This window comes from Heptranchias perlo, chromosome 1 (genome assembly GCF_035084215.1).
Source record: "Heptranchias perlo isolate sHepPer1 chromosome 1, sHepPer1.hap1, whole genome shotgun sequence".
NCBI classification, from domain to species: Eukaryota; Metazoa; Chordata; class Chondrichthyes; order Hexanchiformes; family Hexanchidae; genus Heptranchias; species Heptranchias perlo.
In genome coordinates this window covers 156,518,484-156,538,769 of record NC_090325.1, presented here as the reverse complement: position 1 = coordinate 156,538,769, position 20,286 = coordinate 156,518,484, and the positions used below count along the sequence as shown (strand labels likewise).

The 20,286-nt window shown below is 47.5% G+C and overlaps 1 protein-coding gene across 2 annotated transcripts in view; it reads left to right on the top strand.

The window, feature by feature from the left end:
- The window catches only part of LOC137300528 (tryptophan 2,3-dioxygenase-like), a 96,360-nt gene that overhangs the window by 25,944 nt on the left and 50,130 nt on the right, over nucleotides 1–20,286 (top strand). For both annotated transcript variants that reach the window (XR_010958136.1, XM_067969682.1), the window contains exon 5: nucleotides 13,753–13,880. Coding sequence is in view for 1 of the 2 variants with exons in the window: in XM_067969682.1 (XP_067825783.1) it covers nucleotides 13,753–13,880 (128 nt within the window). In the remaining variant the exon portion in view is untranslated. The remainder of the gene's footprint in view (nucleotides 1–13,752; nucleotides 13,881–20,286) is intronic.

The window sequence follows — 20,286 nt, the reverse complement described above, 5'->3', positions numbered from 1 at the left end:
CTCATCCAAATCATTGATGTATATTGTGAATAGCTGGGGCCCAAGCACTGATCCCTGCGGTACCCCACTAGTCACTGCCTACCACCTGGAAAAAGACCCGTTTATTCCTACTCTCTGTTTCCTGTCTGTCAACCAATTCTCAATCCATGCCAGTATATTCCCCCCAATCCCATGTGCTTTAATTTTACACACTAACCTCTTGTGTGGGACCTTATCAAAATCCTTCTGAAAATCCAAATACACCACATCCACTGGTTCTCCCCTATCTATTCTACTAGTTATATCCTCAAAAAACTCCAGTAGATTTGTTAAGCATGATTTCCCTTTCAGAAACCCATGCTGACTTTGTCCAATCCCATTAATGCCCTCCAAGTGTTCTGTTATCACATCTTTTATAAAGACTCTCGCATTTTCCCCACTACTGATGTTAGGCTAACTGGTCTGTAATTCCCTGTTTTTTCTCTCCCTCCTTTTTTAAATAGTGGGGTTACATTTGCCACCCTCTAATCTGTAGGAACTGTTCCAGAATCGATAGAATTTTGGAAGATGATCACCAATGCATCCACTATTTCCAAGGCCACTTCCTTTAGTACTCTGGGATGTAGATTATCAGGCCCTGGGGATTTGTCAGCCTTTAGCCCCATTAAGTTCCTCCCTCTCACTGGACCCTTGGTTCCCTCACATTTCTGGGAGATTATTTGTGTCCTCCTTTGTGAAGACAGAACCAAAGTATGTGTTTAATTGTTCTGCCATTTCTTTGTTCCCCATTATAATTTCCCCCATTTCTGACTGTAAGGGACCTACATTTGTCTCACTATTCACTTTATGAAACGCCTTTTGAAAATCCACATACACAACATCAACCGCATTGCCGTCATCAACCCTCTCTGTTACCTTATCAAAATACTCAATCAGGCTAGTTAAACACGATTTGCCTTTAACAAATCCGTGCTGGCTTTCCTTTATCAATCCACACTTGTCCAAGTGACTGTTAACTTTGTCCTGAATTATTGTTTCTAAAAGCTTCCACATCACCCAGGTTAAACTGACTGGCCTGTAATTGCTGGATTTATCCTTACACCCTTTTTTGAACAAGGGTGTAACATTTGCAGTTGTCCAGTCCTCTGGCACCACCCCCATATCGAAGGAGGATTGGAAGATTATGGCCAGCACCTCTGCAATTTCCACCCTTACTTCCCTCAGCAACCTAGGAAGCATCCCATCCAGACCGGGTGACTTATCTACTTAAAGTACAGCCAGTTTTTCTAGTACCTCCTTTTTATCATTTTTTCACCCATCCAGTATCTCAACTACCTCTTCTTCTGTGACTTTGGCAGCATCTTCTGGGCAAAGACAGATGCAAAGTACTCATTTAGTACCTCAGATATGCCCTCTGCCTCCATGCGTAGATCTCCTTTTTGTCCCTAATCAGCCCCACCCCTCCTCTTACTACCCATTTACTATTTGTATGCCTATAGAAGGCTTTTGGATTCCCTTTTATGTTGGCCAGCAGTCTATTCTCATACTCTCTCTTTGCCCCGCACATTTCCTTTTTCACTTCTCCTCTGTACTTTCTATATTCAGCCTGGTTCTCACTTGTATTATCAACCTGACATTTGTCATATGCCTCCATTTTCTGCTTCATCTTACTCTCTATCACTTTCGTTTAGGGGAACCAGTGGACGTAGTGTATTTAGACTTCCAGAAGGCATTCGACAAGGTGCCACATAAAAGACTATTGCTCAAGATAAAGAATCACTGGATTGGGGGTAATATTCTGGCATGGGTGGAGGATTGGTTATCGAACAGGAAGCAGAGAGTTGGGATAAATGGTACATTCTCGGACTGGCAACCAGTAGCCAGTGGTGTTCCGCAGGGGTCAGTGCTGGGTCCCCAACTCTTTACAATCTATATTAACGATTTGGAGGAGGGGACCGAGTGTAACATATCAAAGTTTGCAGATGATACAAAGATGGGAGGGAAAGTAGAGAGTGAGGAGGACATAATAAACCTACAAGGGGATATAGACAGGCTGGGTGAGTTGGCAGATGCAATACAATATTGGAAAATGTGAGGTTATGCACTTTGGCAGGAAAAATCAGAGAGCAAGTTATTATCTTAATGGCGAGAAACTGGAAAGTACTGCAGTACAAAGGGATCTGGGGGTCCTCGTGCAAGAAAATCAAAAAGTTAGTATGCAGGTGCAGCAGGTGATCAAGAAGGCCAACGGAATGTTGGCTTTTATTGCTAGGGGGATAGAATATAGAAACAGGGAGGTATTGCTGCAGTTATATAAGGTATTGGTGAGACCGCATCTGGAATACTGCATACAGTTTTGGTGTCCATACTTAAGAAAAGACATACTTGCTCTCGAGGCAGTACAAAGAAGGTTCACTCGGTTAATCCCGGGGATGAGGGGGTGGACATATGAGGAGAGGTTGAGTAGATTGGGACTCTACTCATTGGAGTTCAGAAGAATGAGAGGCGATCTTATTGAAACATATAAGATTGTGAAGGGGTTTGATCGGGTGGATGCGGTAAGGATGTGCCCAAGGTTGGGTGAAACTAGAACTAGGGGGCATAATCTTAGAATAAGGGGCTGCTCTTTCAAAACTGAGATGAGGAGAAACTTCTTCACTCAGAGGGTAGTAGGTCTGTGGAATTTGCTGCCCCAGGAAGCTGTGGAAGCGACATCATTAAATAAATTTAAAACAGAAATCAACAGTTTCCTAGAAGTAAAGGGAATTAGGGGTTACGGGGAGCGGGCAGGAAATTGGACATGAATTTAGATTTGAGGTTAAGATCAGATCAGCCATGATCTTATTGAATGGCGGAGCAGGCTCGATTGGCCTACTCCTGCTCCGATTTCTTATGTTCTTATGTCATCCAGGGAGCCCTGGCTTTGGTTGCCCTATCTTTCCTCCTCATGGGAATGTACCGAGACTGTACCCGAACCGTCTCCTCTTGAAAGGCCACCCATTGTTTGATTACAGTTTTGCCTGCCAATCTTTGATTCCAATTTACCCGGGCCAGATCCGTTCTCAACGCACTCAAATTGACCCTCCTCCAATCAACTATTTTTACTCGAGATTGCTTCTTGTCCTTTTCCATAACTAATCAAAACCTTATGATACTATGATCGCTATTCCCTAAATGTTCCCCCCGCTGACACTTGTTCCACTTGACCCACCTCATTCCCCAGAACCAGATCCAGCAATGCCTCCTTCGTTGTTGGGCCGGGAACATACTGATCAAGAAAGTTCTCCTGAACACACTTCAGAAATTCCTCCCCCTCTTTGCCTCTTTTACGATTACTATCCCAGTCTATATTCAGAGAGTTCAAGTCCACCCATTAGCACTACTCTATGGCTCTCTGTAATGTCCCTGCAAATTTTCTCCTCTATTTCCTTCCAACTAGTTGGTGACCTATAGAATACACCTAGTAGTGTAATGGCACCTCTATTGTTTCTTATCTCTAATCAAGTAGATTCTGTCCTTGACCCCTCAAGGACATCCTCTCTTTCCAGCACTGCAGTATTCTCCTTAATCAATACTGCAACTACCAACCCAACTTTTTTGTCCTTCCCTGTCTTTCCTCAACACCTTGTATCCAGGAATATTTTGTACCCAATCCTGCCCTTTTGAGCCAGGTCTCAGTTATCGCCACGACATCATATTCCCATGTGGCTACTTGAACCTACAACTCACCAACCTTATTTACCACACTTCGTACGTTTACACGCATGCACTCGAAACCTACCTAAAAGCTTCTCGTATTCTCTTGGTTTGATCCCACCGAATACTGAACTATTTTTTTTATTCATTCATGGGATGTGGGTGTCGCTGGTGAGGCCAGCATTTATTGCCCATCCCTAATTGCGCTTGAGAAGGTGGTGGTGAGCCACCTTCTTCAACCGCTGCAGTCCGTGGGGTGAAGGTTCTCCCACAGTGCTATTAGGTCGGGAGTTCCAGGATTTTGACCCAGCGACGATGAAGGAACGATGATATGTTTTCAAGTCAGGATGGTGTGTGACTTGGAGGGGAACGTGCAGGTGGTGTTGTTCCCATTTGCCTGCTGCCCTTGTCCTTCTAGGTGGTAGAGGTCGCGGGTTTTGGGAGGTGCTGTCTAAGAAGCCTTGGCGAGTTGCTGCGGTACATCCTGTGGTTTGTACATACCGTAGCCACAGTGTGCTGATGATGGATGGGGTGCCAATCAAGTGGGCTGCTTTGCCCTGGATGGTGTTGAGCTTCTTGAGTGTTGTTGGAGCTGCACTCATCCAGGCAAGTGGGGAGTATTCCATCACACTCCTGACTTGTGCCTTGTCGATGGTGGAAAGGCTCTGGGGTGTCAGGAGGTGAGTCACTCGCTGCAGAATACCCAGCCTCTGACCTGCTCTTGTAGCCACAGTATTTATGTGGCTGGTCCAGTTAAGTTTCTGGTCAATGGTGACCCCCAGACTGTTGATGGTGGGGATTCGGCGATGGTAATGCCATTGACTGTCAAGGGGAGGTCGTTAGACTGTCTATTGTTTGAGATGGTCATTGCCTGGCACTTGTCTGGCACAAATGTTACTTGCCACTTATTAGCCCAATCCTGGATGTTGTCCAGGTCTTGCTGCGTGTGGGCACGGACTGCTTTATTATCTGAGGGGTTGCGAATGGAACTGAACACTGTGCAATCACCAGCGACCATCCCCATTTCTGACTTTATGATGGAGGAAAAATCATTGATGAAGCAGCTGAAGATGGTTGGGCCTAGGACACTGCCCTGAGGAACTCCTGCAGCAATGACCTGGGGCTGAGATGATTGGCCTCCAGCAACCACTACCACCTTCCTTTGTGCTAGGTATGATTCCAGCCACTGGAGAGTTTTCCCCCTGATTCCCATTGACTTCAATTTTACTGGGGCTCCTTGGTGCCACACTCAGTCAAATGCTGCCTTCATGTCAAGGGCAGTCACTCTCACCTCACCTCTGGAATTCAGCTCTTTTGTCCATGTTTGGACCAAGGCTGTAATGTTGTCTGGAGCCGAGTGGTCCTGGCGGAACCCAAACTGAGCATCGGTGAACAGGTTATTGGTGAGTAAGTGCCGCTTGATAGCACTGTCGACGACACCATCCATCACTTTGCTGATGATTGAGAGTGGACTGATGGGGTGGTAATTGGCCGGATTGGATTTGTCCTGCTTTTTGTGGAAAGGACATACCTGGGCAATTTTCCACATTGTCGGGTAGATGCCAGTGTTGTAGCTGTACTGGAACAGCTTGGCTAGAGGCGCAGCTAGTTCTGGAGCACAAGTCTTCAGTACTACAGGCGGGATGTTATTGGGCCCCATAGCCTTTGCTGTGTTCAGTGCACTCAGCCATTTCTTGATATCACGTGGAGTGAATCGAATTGGCTGAAGACTGGCTTCTGTGATGGTGGGGATATCGAGAGGAGGCCGAGATGGATCATCCACTCGGCACTTCTGGCTGAAGATGGTTGCAAACGCTTCAGCCTTGTCTTTTGCACTCATGTGCTCGACTCCGCCATCATTGAGGATGGGGATGTTTACAGAGCCTCCTCCTCCCGTTAGTTGTTTAATTGTCTACCACCACTTATGACTGGATGTGGCAGGACTGCAGAGCTTTGATCTGATGCATTGGTTGTGGATTCGCTTATCTCTGTCTATAGCATGTTGCTTCTGCTGTTTAGCATGCGTGTAGTCCTGAGTTGTTTCTTCACCAGGTTGGCACCTCATTTTTAGGTATGCCTGGTGCTGCTCCTGGCATGCTCTTCTACACTCCTCATTGAACCAGAGTTGATCCCCTGGCTTGTTGGTAATGGTAGAGTGAGGAATATGCCGGGCCATGAGGTTACAGATTGTGGTGGAATACAATTCTGCTGCTGCTGATGGCCCACAACGCCTCATGGATGCCCAGTTTTGAGCTGCTAGATCTGTTCTGAATCTATCCCATTTAGCACGGTGGTAGTGCCACACAACACGTTGGATGGTGTCCTCAGTGCGAAGACGGGACTTCATCTCCACGAGAACTGTGCGGCGGTCACTCCTACCAATGCTGTCTTGATTGGTGAGGATGAGGTCAAATTGGTTTTCCACTCATGTTGGATCGCTCACCACCTGCCGCAGGCCCAGTCTGGCAGCTATGTCCTTCAGGACTCCGCCAACTCGGTCAGTAGTGGTACTACCTAGCCACTCTTGGTGATGGACATTGAAGTCCCCAACCCAGAGCACATTCTGTACCCTTGCTACCCTCAGTGCTTCCTCCAAGTGGTGCTCAACATGGATTCATCAGCTGAGGGAGGGCGGTAGGTGGTAATCAGCAGGAGGTTTCCTTGACCATGTTTGACCTGATGCCATGACATTTCATGGGGTCCGGAGCCAATGTTGAGGACTCCCAGGGCCACTCCCTCCTGACTGTATATCACTGTACCGCCACCTCTGATCAGTCTTTCCTGCCGGTGGGACAGGACATACCCAGGGATGGTGATGGAAGATTCTGGGACATTGGCTGAAAGGTATGATTCTGTGAGTATGGCTACGTCAGGCTGTTGCTTGACAAGTCTGTGGGACAGCTCTCCCAATTTTGGCACAAGTCCCCAGATGTTAGTGAGGAGGACTTTGCAGGGTCGTCTGGGCTTAGTTTGCCTTTGTCGTGTCCGGTGCTTAGTGGTCCATCTGGTTTTATTCTTATGACTTTTTTTAGCAAGATTGTAAAACTGAGTGGCTTGCTAGGCCATTTCAGAGGGCGATTTAAGAATCAACCACTTTGCTGTGGGTGTGGAGTCAAATATCGACCAGACTGGGTAAGGACAGCAGGTTTCCTTCCCGAAAGGACATCAGTGAACCAAATGAGTTTTTATGACAATCCGGTAGTTTCATGGCCATCATTACTGATACTAGTTTTTTTATGCCAGATTTTTATTTAATTAATTGAATTTAAATTCCCCAGCTGCTATGGGGGGATTTGAACTCATGACTCTGGATTATTAGTCCAGGCCTACTGGATTACTCCTTCTTCTTTGGCAGTCCCTCAGGGTCGAGGATGACTTGCTTCCACTCCGGGAGGGTGGGTTCTGCGGTGGCTGAATAGTCCAATCCTGGAGCTGCAGACTCTGCCACAGGTGGGGCAGGTAGTGTTTAATAAGGCGGGTGGGTGAGACGCTCTGGATTCTGCGCGCTCTTTCCGCTGCTTACACTTGGCCTCCACGTGCTCCACATGGTGACGCTCGAGGTGATTGGCGCCTTCGCGGATGCTTCTTCTCCAGTTTGGGCGTTCTAGGGCAAGCGATTCCCATGTGTCGGTGGAGATGTTGCATTTCCTCTGCCTTCCTAGTGATCGCCTGCCATTGCGGAGCTCGGAGTCGAGCCCTTGTTTAGGGAATCTTGTGTCGGGCATGCGGACAGTGTGGCCCGCCCATCGCAGCTGGTTGAGTGTGACTTGTGCCTCAATACTGGGGATGTTAGCCTGGGAGAGAACGCTCACGTTGGTACGCCTATCCTGCCAGTGGATTTGCAGGATTTTGAGGAGGCAACATTGGTGCTATCTCTCCAGGGATTTGAGGTGTCTGCTCTACATTGTCCATGTTTCTGACGCGTACAGAAGGGCAGGGACCACGGCTGCTCTGTAGACCATGAGCTTGGTGCTGGATTTGGGGTCTCGGTCTTCGAACACTCTGTTCCTCAGGCGTCCGAAGGCTACACTGGCGCATTGGAGTCGACGTTGAATTTCATCGTCGATGTCTGCTCGCGCTGAGAGGAGGCTCCCGAGGTATGGGAAATGATCCACGCTGACAGAGGCTCACCGTGGATTTTGATAGTCGGGGGACAGTGTTGTGTGGCAAGAGCGGGCTGGTAAAGGACCTTTGTTTTCCGGATGTTTAGCCTGAGGCCCATTCTCTCATACGCCTCGGTGAATGCGTCGACAATGGTTTGTAGCTCGGCCTCTGTTGGGGTGATCTTGGTTCTGGCCTGAAGGCATCGAAGGTTGAAAAGTTTCCCACTTGTCCTGTAGGTTAGCTCCACTCCAGCGGGGAGCTTCATGGTGATGGGATGGAGTGTTGCAGTGAGGAAGATGGAGAAGAGCATTGGTGCGATGACACAGCCCTGCTTGACCCCAGTTTGCACTTGTGTTGGGTCTGTAATGGATCCATTGGTGAGGATCACAGCTTGCATGTCATCGTGGAGCAGGCGGAGAATGGTGACGAATTTAAGCGGGCAGCTGAATTTGAGGAGGATGCTCCACAATCCCTCACGGTTCACAGAGTCGAAGGCCTTTGCGAGATCGAAGAAGGCCATGTACAGAGGTTGATGCTGTTCCCTGCACTTTTCCTGGACTTGTCGCGCGCTAAAAATCATGTCCATTGTGCCTCTTGACGGGCGGAAGCTGCATTGAGACTCAGGAAGGAACTCTTCTGCCACTGGAAGGAGGCGGTTGAGGAGAATTCCCACGATGACCTTTCCCGTGGCGGACAGTCGGGAAATCTCTCTGTAATTTCTGCAGTCGGATCTATCTCCTTTCTTGAAGATGGTCACAATTACAGTGTCTCTGAGATCTCCCGGCATGCTCTTTTCCTCCCAGACTAGGGTGATAAAGTCGTGTATTCGTGTCAAGAGTGCCTCTCCACCGTATTTTAGTACTTCAGCGGGGATTCCATCTGCGCCGGGGGCCTTGTTGTTTTTTCAGCTGTCGAATAGCTTTTCGACCTCACAGCGGGCTGGAGTTGTGCTGAGATAGTGGCGGTAGCGTGTTGCGGGATGGTGTCCAGGGCACTTGCGTCGAGGACTGCGTCTTGGTTGAGGAGGTCCTCAAAGTGCTCTCTCCAGCGGGCGTTGACTGCCTCTCTGTCTTTGATGAACGCCTCTCCATTTTTGGCTCTCGGTGGGGTCGGTCCCTGGATAATCGGACCGTAGATGATTTTAATTGCGCTGAAGAAGCCGCGCACGTCGTGTTTGTCGGTGAGTTGCTGAGTCTCCTGCGCTCTTTCCATCTGTTCTTTAGGTCACGGGTTCTTTGTTGCATCTCGGCCTTCAGTTGCCTGTAGGCTTGTTTTCTCTTGCTCGAGTTTTGGTGAAGCTGCCAATTCAGGAACGCCTTACGTTTGCGGTCTGGAAGATCCTGGATCTCCTGATCATTTTCGTCGAACCAGTCTTGGTGTTTCCTGGTCGAGAGACCGACAGTCTCCTCGCAGGTGCTGACTATGATGGCTCTGGTTTGTTAGTTATCGCCAGGTTAGTTGTAAGGCGATAGCTGAGTAAATCTGTCTTCTCAGGCCTTTGAGTCCAGCGACATTAAGTCTCCTGCGGCAGAGTTTTTTCTGCCGCTGCCGGTTTGGGGCCAGGTTGATGGAGATGGTAGAGTGAATTAGTCGGTGGTCAGTCCAGCAGTCCTCGCTCCGGTCATGGCGAGAGTGATGTGGACGTCTTTGCGGTCCCTCACTCGGACAATGATGTCGTCTATTAGGTGCCAGTGCTTACAGCGGGGGTGTTGCCATGAGTTCTTGTACTTGTCCCTCTGGCGGAACAGGGTGTTCATTATGACGAGGTCATGTTCTAGGCATTTTGTCAGGAGGAGGACTCCATTGGGATTTGCTTTCCCTACGCCTTCCTTGCCTAACACGCCTTTCCAAAGGTTTGCGTCCCTCCCAACTCTGGCATTGAAGTCGCCGAGAAGAATCAGCTTGCCTCCCTTTGGGATTCGGGACAGCGATTGGTCAAGGCTACAGTAGAATGCCTCTTTTATCTCGTCCATTGCGTCTCGGGTCAGGGCGTAGGCACTGACGACTGTGGTGAGCTGTTTCTGGGCCAGGGTGAGCCGTAGGGTCATGAGGCGTTCATTTACCCCGCAGGGGGATTCATTGAGACGTCCAACCAATTTGTTTTTACGGCAAAGCCGATCCCATAGAGATGGTGTTCTTCTTCTGGTTTGCCTTTCCAGAAGAAGATGTATCCGCCGCCTTGTTCTTTAAGCTGGCCTTCTCCTGCCAGCTGTGTCTCACTCAGGGCGGCGGTGTTGATGTTGTAGTGCCGGAGTTCCTGGGCTATGATGGCAGTTCAGGCCTGTCGCTGCTCGGATTGTCCATAAAGGTCCTGACGTTCCAGGTCCCAAAATTCATTTCGGTGGGTTGGGGTGGAAGATGCCTGAGCATGGATTCTTTTAACGTTGAGTGGTTGTTGCACACCAACCACCACACGGTCCCAACGGAGCGAGGTCTTGTCCCGATGGTAGGGAAATCCGAGACGATTGGAGACCAGGCTCTACTGTAGGACGGGGACTAACAAACACTCATCGTCCACCAATCCACTGGAGCAGCGGGAGTGGCGAGGAAGGAGCGGCAGCGGCGAGGACCCGACCTGGGCGAGGCCCAGGATTACTTGTCCAGTAACATAACCACTATGCTATGCTACCGTACCCATTTCTTACTCTAGTGCTATCTGTCTCTCCCAATCCTTTGTGTACCTTGTTTCTCCTTTCTGTTGCTATATCCTGGTGCCCACCCCCCTGTCAAATTAATGTAAACCCTCCCCCACAGCACCAGTGAACCACTAGTGAACCTCCCCATGAGGACATTGGTCCCAGCTCTGTTGATGTGCAAACTGTCTGTCTTGAACAGGTCCCTCCTGCCCCAGAACTTGTCCCAATCCCCCAAGAATCTGAAGCCCTCCCTCTTGCACCATCTCTCTAGCCATGCATTAACCTGCCTTATCTTCCTATTCCTTTACTCACTAGCATGAGGCATTGGGAGTAATCCAGAGATTACTACCTTTGAGGCCCTGCTTTTTAACTTCCTCCCGAGCTCCTGAAACTCTAACCGTAGGATGTTATCTCTTTTCTTTCCTGTGTCATTGGTACCCAAGTAGAGTACAACTTCTGGCCGTTCTCCTTCCCCCCACACAAAGTTCTGCACCCTCTCTGTGATGTCTTTTACCCTGCCACCATACCGGACTCATGTCGGCGGTCACAGAAACGCTTGTCTGTCCCCCTGACTATCGAACCCCATGGGCTCAATTTTGAAACGGAGCCGGGAAGGGGGCGGGAGGGTCAATTTGAGGTCGGGAAACTCATTAGGACGGGTTTCCCAGCCATCCTTACGATTTTGATGTAAGGACGTCTTTTATTTATTTGTCGGTTTCTCGTCTGACTGACCGGCTGACAGGCTGGCCTCAGTCGGATGGGAGACCAGCCAGGGAGAGGACGTCTGCAGGTAAGTCTTTGTTTGCATGATGAGTGGGGGGGGGTGAGAAACGGGAGGGCACAGATGGGCAAGGGGCATAGGTGGGCATGGGGTATGGGATCAGGGTTAGCCACGGTGGGGGGTGGGATCGGGGGTCATTGCGGGGATCTGCGATCGTTGAGGGGGAGGGTCAGGGAAGGGGAATCGGGGTGGGCTGATTGGGGTAGGAGGGGGGGGTTGGGGGTCCGCGATCAGGGGGAAGGGTCTGCTATCGGGGGAGGGTGGGCAGTGCAAGTAGACATGTTCGGCCTGGGGGAAGCACTCCTGCTCCTCTGGGCCCACAAGTTGTGCCTTTCTAGGCCTTCTTGCCTCCTTTCATGAGGCATAAAACAGAAGGCCCAGGAAACCCGGCCTCCCGGGGTTGAAATCGGGAATTAGTTAAAAATGGAGACCTGAAGCCTCCTTGAAAGGTTTAAAGGCCCGACCCGCCTCCTGGGAGCAGGTTGGCCACCCGCCATCATCCTGCCCCCATGAAAACCGGAAATGGGTGGGTTGGGTGCGGGTCTGAAATGGTGGCAATTTTCATTGCCCCCCCGTCCCCAATCCACCTGTTTTTTACTTTTAAAATCGAGCCCCATATGACTACTGCATTTCTACACTTCACTGCGTCCCCCCTGTGCAGTCCTTTGCCCCGTCTTGTTGTGTTTTTTATTTTGCTTGTTATAAATTTTCTTTCTGGGATACATATTGGGTTGAGTGGGGAATCATCATGGCCATTAAAATGAGATTGAAAATGATTTTGTTCCTTGTTTTGTGTGCTTCTGAATTTCTCAAATTCAGGAAAAAGCTAGATACATGTTTTTATTTTCCATTTGGTCATATTAGCTCACCTGTTGTATTCTCCTGGAGGGTAATTGTAACCCCCAAGAATGGGTGGGTTGGGGGTGGGTGGGCAGTAAAACTAGTTTTTGTTTTGAGCGGGCCCGCATCGCGGCTCCAATGTGCCCTTTTTCCGGATTTGACCCAGGTGTGTCTCAGTGCGCGCGCGCGCAACGGAAACCCGACAGTCCTGTCCCCACTTAAAGCTGGCGGGCCGATATTTAAAGAGGTAATGTACCTCATTGCAATAGTTGAAGCACTTAATCTTTGTCGATTAGAAATGATAACAAATTTAAACTTACCTGACCGGGTTTCCCATCGCTTCTGATTCACGTCAGGTGAAAGGCAGGAAGGGTCAGATCCATGAGGTGAGTGCCTTTATTACACTGCTTGTGGGCCAGGAGGAGCAGGAGTGCTTCATCCAGGCCCAACAAGCTCACCTGGCATGATCAGCCCCACCCCCATTTCTTCTGCAGCCTACAGTCTCACTTTCCCTCCCCCTCCACTTCCCGATTCACGGCTCCTTTCCCTCCCGACAGGCAGCCAACCTGTCAACCTGGCTGCCTGGCATGTGGGAAATCCGGAAGCACAAATACTTAGCTTCAGTTGAGTTGCGATCGCAGATTGCAGTGCATTCAGTTGACTTCCGGGATCCTCACGCAAATATCTAGGCACATGCTGGGTTCCCGGCTCCAAGTTAAAATCATTCCCCTGGTGTCTCTTTTTATTGTTAGGAAAGAGTGTCTCTTTCTCATGGGCATGGTAGCCAATGGTTATGGCACTGAATAGGCAGTCCAGAAATTGTGAGCGCAATTTTCACCACCGCAAGTTGTGAAATAGAATTCAATAAATCTGGCCATTTGTGGGCTAGCACTGCAAAATGACCATGAAAGCTGCTGGATTGTCAGGGAAACCTTACTGTCCTTCAGGGAAAGGAACTTTCTACCCCTAGATCAGTATAATTGCTAAAGATCATCTCACCAGATGAAACCTAAGAGCCAATTTCACAATGAAATCTTTGCATGTGCCACTCTCCACTAGGAGCATGGAATTAGAATCATAGAATCATAGAAAGGTTAGCACGGAAGCAGGCCATTCAGCCCATCGAGTCCGCGCCGGCTCAATGCAAGAGCAATCCATCTAGTCCCACTCCCCTGCCCTATCCCCGTAGCCCTGCAAATGTTTTCCTTTCAAGTACTTATCCAGTTCCCTTTTGAAGGCCATGATTGAATCTGCCTCCACCACCCCCCCCCTGGCAGTGCATTCCAGATCCTAACCACTCGCTGTGTAAAGAAGTTTTTCCTCATGTCACCTTTGGTTCTTTTGCCAATCATCTTAAATTCATGTGCTCTGATTCTTGACCCTTCTGCCAATGGGAACAGTTTCTCTCTATCTACTCTCTCTAGACGCTTCATGATTTTGGCTCTAGAATTCCAGTTTGATGGGATAAAGGCTCAGATGTTCTGGTAACTTAATAAGCGTCTAGAAGATTTGATAAAACACTCAGATCTCTTGGGCACTTAATGGACCTAGTATTGAGCCTTTTTAATATTTTTATTTGTTCTTGGTCCGTGGGAGATTGTGATAAGGGAGTATTTATTAGCCACCCTAAGTTGCCTTGAGGGTATTAAGAGTCAACTTTAAATTTTTCTGTAGAACAGATATTGATCAGTAATCCATGAAAAAAATGTGTTCCAGGTGAGAAACGAGAGAAATATGTTGAAGGTGGTCTCAAGAATCCATCGAATTGCTATGATCCTTAAACTCCTGGTAGACCAGTTTGCAGTTCTGGAGACAATGACAGCACTGGACTTCTTCGATTTCAGGTGGGAATGATTTACAGTTAACAGCCTGAACAGAACAGGTGGAATTGAATGTACAATGCATCTGATTTCTCAGAAACAAATCCTTATTGTCTAATATGGCGTCCTAATTGATCCTGAGATGAGATTCCGACCACATATCCACTCCATCACCAAGACCGCCTAATTCCACCTCCATAACATCGCCCATCTTCGCCCCTGCCTCAGCTCATCTGCTGAAACCCTCATCCATGCTTTTGTTACCTCTAGACTTAACTGTTCCAATGCTCTCCTGGCCGGCCTCCCATCTTCCACCCTCCATAAACTTCAGCTCATCCATAACTCTGATGCCCATTCTTTAACTCGCAACAAGTCCATTTCACCCATCGCCCCTGTGTTCGCTGACATACATTGGCTCCCAATCTGGGAATGCCTTGATTTTTAAAATTCTCATCCTTGTTTTCAACTCCCTCCATGGCCTCACCCCTCACCATTTCTGTAACCTCCTCCAGCCCTACAACTCTCTGAGATCTCTGTGCTCCTCCAATTTTTGCCTCTTGCGCTTCCCTGATTTTAATCATTCCACCATTGGCAGCCATGCCTTCAGCTGCCTAGGCCCTCAGCTCTGGAATTCCTTCCCTATACCTCTCTGCATCTCTACCTCGCTCTCTTCCTTTTAAGACGCTTCTTAAAACCCACCTCTTTGACTAATCTTTGGTCTTAATAGCTGCTTATGTGCACGGTGTCAAATTTTGCTCATGTGAAGTGCCTTGGGATGTTTTACTATGTTAAAGGGACTATATAAATGCAAATTTTTGTTATTTTGAAAAATAGTTTAAATAATTTCATTCAAATTCTACACACTAATATCTGCTGTAATAAATTTCGCTGCCTTGGAGAGACTGACGATACAGCCTCAAAACCCCAGCGTTTTGGGACGACCAAGTTCCTTGGGTGCAATGACCAGGTAAAAGAGGTAGATCGCCAGGAATTCTGGGGCTTTCCTGAAGGGCAGAGTTTGACCTGTGCCTGCAGCAGCCGCAGACCAGCCAGGTGCATGCTAGTGAGGCGGGAGGGGGTGATTTTAATTGCTCCCAGACCTAGGTGGTGGGCCTACATTAGTTGTGCCCTCAATCACGCAAATGCCTGGGACAGGAAGTCCTGATTATGCTGGGTCTGCTACTCTTGTCTAGCATCGGGTGCGTGGGGGTGGGGTGGGGCAGGGGGTGGGGGTGGGCAGTAAAATCTGCAAATGTAGTGTTTAATGGTCATTCCCCTACTTCAAATATCCAGGCATACAGAATTTCAGTCATGATGGGGCTGAAATTTTGCAGGGGGTTCCACTATAACTCTGGAGTTTCCATCATTTCCCTGGGGATTCTGCCTGACTCTCACTGGAGTTATGGTGTGGAGATGCTGCTGGAGTTATGGTGGGAGACCAATGGAGCTCTCAAGGATTTTCAGCCCTGAGAACTTTGTGTTTCTGTATTTATATGTTGCACCTCAAAACACTATGCTATAATGGCATTTGATTTAACTTGAAACGTACCGATAAAGAGAATTCTGCCGGTGATTCTGATAGATCTTGACATTGACTAATGCCTTGTGCACAGTTTGAACTTGTCAAGACAGGAAGAAATTCAACAACTACTCAGGGCAAGTGCTTATGGGAAGCTCTGTCTGATAGAAAACAATCGGACAAGGATTTCTCTGGTTGCTATGTGAAGTGACATCGTAAATGAAGATTCTTAAAGATAAGTGACCACAAATGAGGGCAGAAGTTGTTGGAAATTTTTGACGGCTCAAAAGTGATCTTAAGAAGTTTCAGCCTATGCAAAATCTTTTTTTGGGAAAGAAACGATGTGTGAGAACGAAAGGATCAGAAATTCCCAAGATGGAGGCATGAAGCAGAGTGTGTGGGCAGTTGGTGGCGTGGACGTACTGCTGCTTGAGGATGTAGTCTAGTTTGGCACTCCAGGGCACCTTTACAAGAAGACGTCCCTGTCCATATCTTCCAGGAGGTGGTGTTCAGCTTCAAAGGTATAGGAGAAGACTAAACACTTTAAGGAATTTGGCAAGGAAAGATTACCGAACATGACCATTTACCTGTATCATAGTATTATAGCAGGTGGTAGCACAGGAGAAGGCCAATTGGCCCATTGAAAGAGCTATCCAATTAGTCCCATTCCCTTGCTCTTTCCTCATAGCCCTTTAATTTATTTTTCCCTTCAAGTATTTATCTAATTCCCTTTTGAAAGCTACTGTTGAATCTGCTTCCACCATCCTTTCAGACAGTGCATTCCAGATCATTACAACTCGCTGCATAAAAAAATGTCTTCACATGTCTCCTCTGATTCTTTTGCCAATCACGTTAAAAATCTGTGTCTTCCGGTCACCGACCCTTCTGCCACTGTAAACAGTTTCTCCTTATTTACTCTGTCAAAACCGTTCATAATTTTGAACACCTCTATCAATTCTCCCCTTAACCTTCTCTGCTCTAAGGAGAACAACCCCAGCTTCTCCATTCTCTCCACATAACTGAAGTCTCTCATCCCTGGTTCCATTCTAGTAAATCTCTTCTGCACCCTCTCTAAGGCCTTGACATCCTTCCTAAAGTGTGGTTCCCAGAATTGAACACGATACTCCAGCTGAGGCCTAATCAGTGTTTTATTAAGGTTTAGCATAACTTCCTTGCTTTTGTACTCTATGCCTCTATTAATGAAGTCCAGGATCCCAAATGTTTTTTTTCAACAGCCTTCTCAACTTGTCCTGCCATCTTCAAAGATTTGTGTGTGTGCACTCCCAGGTCTCTGTTCCTGCACCCCCTTTAAAATTGTATAATTTAGTTTATTTGACCTCTCCTAATTCTTCCAACCAAAATGCATCACTTCACACTTCTCTGCATTAAATTTCATCTGCCATGTGGATGGCCCAGGATTCCATGCTACAAACTGTTACCTATCAACCTGTTCCACAATGACGACTGACCTATTCCAAGTCCTCACACAACTTTACAGCTATGTCACTTTATTTCCTGCATACCCATACCTCCGCATTCAGATGGAACATACAATCGAAAGCCTTGCCATGCTCAAATCTTCTAAGGGCTTCACACGTCAAACCTATGTAACACAAACCTGATGACTTGCAGGTTGGGCATATGACAACTACCAGTGGCCCCTAAACCTTGGGAAATGCAACAGCTGCAGTGACATTGGGCAAGTATCTCATGCCATCTAGTGGGAAAGTGAATAAAAGATGACCAATGCATCTGCTTGATACATATGCAGGAAGCAGATTGGCTAATGTTGTACTGGTAACTAGAAATGAGGCACTAAAGTTAAAGGCAATGGTGACATTGCCAGTCACTGGCAATACCATCTACTATGTTGTAGTTTGGCTATATTTGGCCTTATTACAAATGGCTTCCTGTTGATCCAGAGCAAGCTGAGACAGTTGTCCTGAATCATTGGCAGGTAGGCGCAGCAAGTTCTGCAAATGTAGCACTTGCTGATGTCCCTGGCATCTTGTTTCATGTTATACCACCTCAAACATGAAATACTGTATAAACAAACTTATCATAAGGAGTAAATAAACTCCCCCCCCCCACTTTAAAAAAAAATGTTCAAAAGTACACATGAATAAAAATGTCAAATACAGAAAAAATAAAATGATGCAGTATTAAAAAAATATTACAACAACAAAAAATATATAGGGGTAGAAATTGCTTGATGCTGGCCTGCCAGCATGAACTGGGTGCAGAGAATAAACCCTGCACCAGAACATGTAGGCCTGAGGCCTGATCAAAAATGGGCCTTGTGTCTCATTTAAGTTACACCAGCGAGCTGCAGATGACGATACCGGATTCTTTACTCTTAGTCTGGTTCAGCAAAAACTGAAAGCGAATACACTTGAAAGTTTTAACACAATTTATTAGCTGCAGCTGGCCCTATCTATAGAATTGATTTCAACTCTTGACAGAGTCTGGTCAATCTCATAGAACAGGCAAATTACACAGTCAGAGTTCACACAATTATACGTTTTCAGAGTGGGGAGGGACATGAGTAGCAAGGGGTTAAAACCAATCATAAGCTGAGTCTGGGCAAGCCATACTAACTGACATAATGACCGACCACTCACAGGTGATACCTGTTCATACGTAGGTCACAGGAAAGGGAGTCTCACTTATCTCAGGCCTGGGATGTTTTTCGACCTTGTCCGAAATAAGGATCCATTCATTAGGTAGCTGCAAAACAACACTCCCTACACCTGCTTACCCCAGAATTCAGCTTATCATATCGCTTTGCTTGATTTATAATAAAGCATACATTTTCATACAGGAAATTAATAACATAAACGAATGCTCAAGGATAAACTCATTTGAAAAGCTCATTGTTCTAATTCTAGCTAGCAAAATGGGCCACTTATATTAACCCTTGGTTTACCATACTGCCATTTTGTTATGGAGGCATCTTATTGAGCTACTGAAAGCTTACTACATATGCATTTCATTAGAGGGGCACCTCGTAGGTATTCTCATTCCCCCCTTTTATCATTTATGATAACTAATCTTTGCTCAATCAACAGTTCTGATTGGTCAAGGCTCTATACTCGGATTTGGTTGATGGCTATCTTGCAGACAATTTTGATGCTAAGAACGGTTATGGCGAAAATGAGTATTGCTGCAATTAGGATAACCAATCCATGCACTAGATACGCTCCCCATGAGGTACCGAAAAGCCAGTCTAACCAACCCTCCCTTGGGGTTTGGCGTAATTTCTTTACTTCGTCCCGTATGTGCTTCGCCAGATTAGTTATGTTTTCTGAGTTATCTGGTATGTAGGTGCAGCACTCTGATCCAATCAGCGCACACGTTCCCCCTTTTTCGGCCAACAGATAGTCTAGAGCCATGCGATTTTGCAAGGCCACTGTACGCATGGCTATCATTTCGGCGTTAATGTCCTGCAGTGCGTCTGCTGTTTCATTAGCTACCTGTTCTAAGACGGAAGCGATAAGCCGAATTTCCTTGATTGTCCTGCCCACCCCATACCCAGGGAACAAAATAGCGAAGTATCGTTCTGTCTCTGTGATTTCCCTTTTGAGTCGGTAATGGCGATGATCTGCTAGGGAGGGCAAGTGATGGATGTATGGTACCACATATCCTAAAAAGCAGGACCCAGTCCATTTCTGAGGCAACCATGGGTATGCCTTATGGCCGCATATGAAATACGTACCATTGTAGGCTGTCAGATTGGAGGGCATTTCCGTGAATGGGGGCACCCCGTCTGGTCCCAGAGGTTGTTCCCCCCCCCCCGGAGTCTGTGCTGCAATACTGACCCATTTCCGCAGCCGGTCCATTGGATGGTACTGGGGCTGGCGTACATTGTCACATTGATGTATTGAGTACATCTGCTCCATCCCATTACCTGTCCACCCGTGGTGTTTTTAGACAGGCATATTACCCCCTGAGGCCTTGACGTGTTGGTGAGCATCAGGAATGGGGGCTTATAGGTACGATTGTAATTGGGTTGGTACCACCCCTTAAATTTGATCCCACACTTGGTGTGGTTGGTGTATTTTCTCCATTGCTCCCCCACTGGAACTGGCACTGTTAAATCGTATGCTCGTACATAGCCATTGTCTCTAATGCCGTTCCCGTCAGTTTCATTCCGATTTATCACCCATTCTGCCATTTCTGGGGAAGTTAGGGGAATCGGCCTTAGAGGGATACCTCCTTTTGAATGGGTAGGGATATGGGAGCACACCCAGCAGGAGGACATGTTTAAGCTTTGGGCATAGAGATGAGACATACAGAGAAAAGTATTTAAATACAGTCCCCTAGACACCCGAGTCACAGAGCGCCTGATCCCTCCTTTAGAGCATGGATCTGGGGCTGGGAATTCACTTTCGTTTCGGTGGCAAACAAAATCAAATTTGCATTTAGTCCGGTTACATGGTAAGTGACTGCTCCTTTGTTGTGCTCCCAATATCAGCGTGTGGTAGGGCTGCCGCAAGAGCCCGGTAGAGGCGTCCACCTGGGTGACGTTCCATCTTCCGAATCCATCTGGGTCGTTGCATCGAAGTACGTCTCCTGAGCATAGGTGGTATATGCGTTGAGGCTGGTCGCGCTGACAGGTATCCTGTTTGTTCACTCCCAGGGTGAAGCAGAGTAGAATAGAGGAGATCCGTAGTAAGGCTTTCATGGCTGTTCACGGCACCTGTATAGGAAAGATTTCTTGAAAGAAAAGAGAAGTTAGCATTTTAAATTTAAAACGTGGGACTGATAGTTTTACAGTGGTGGAGGTGAACCCAAGCACTCTTCCCCTCTACATTCACAGCGGTAGGGGTGGTGAGTAAGACTTGATAGGGCCCCTCCCAACGAGGTTCCAGTCCTTTCCTTGTCCAATTCCTGATTAACACATACATTCCC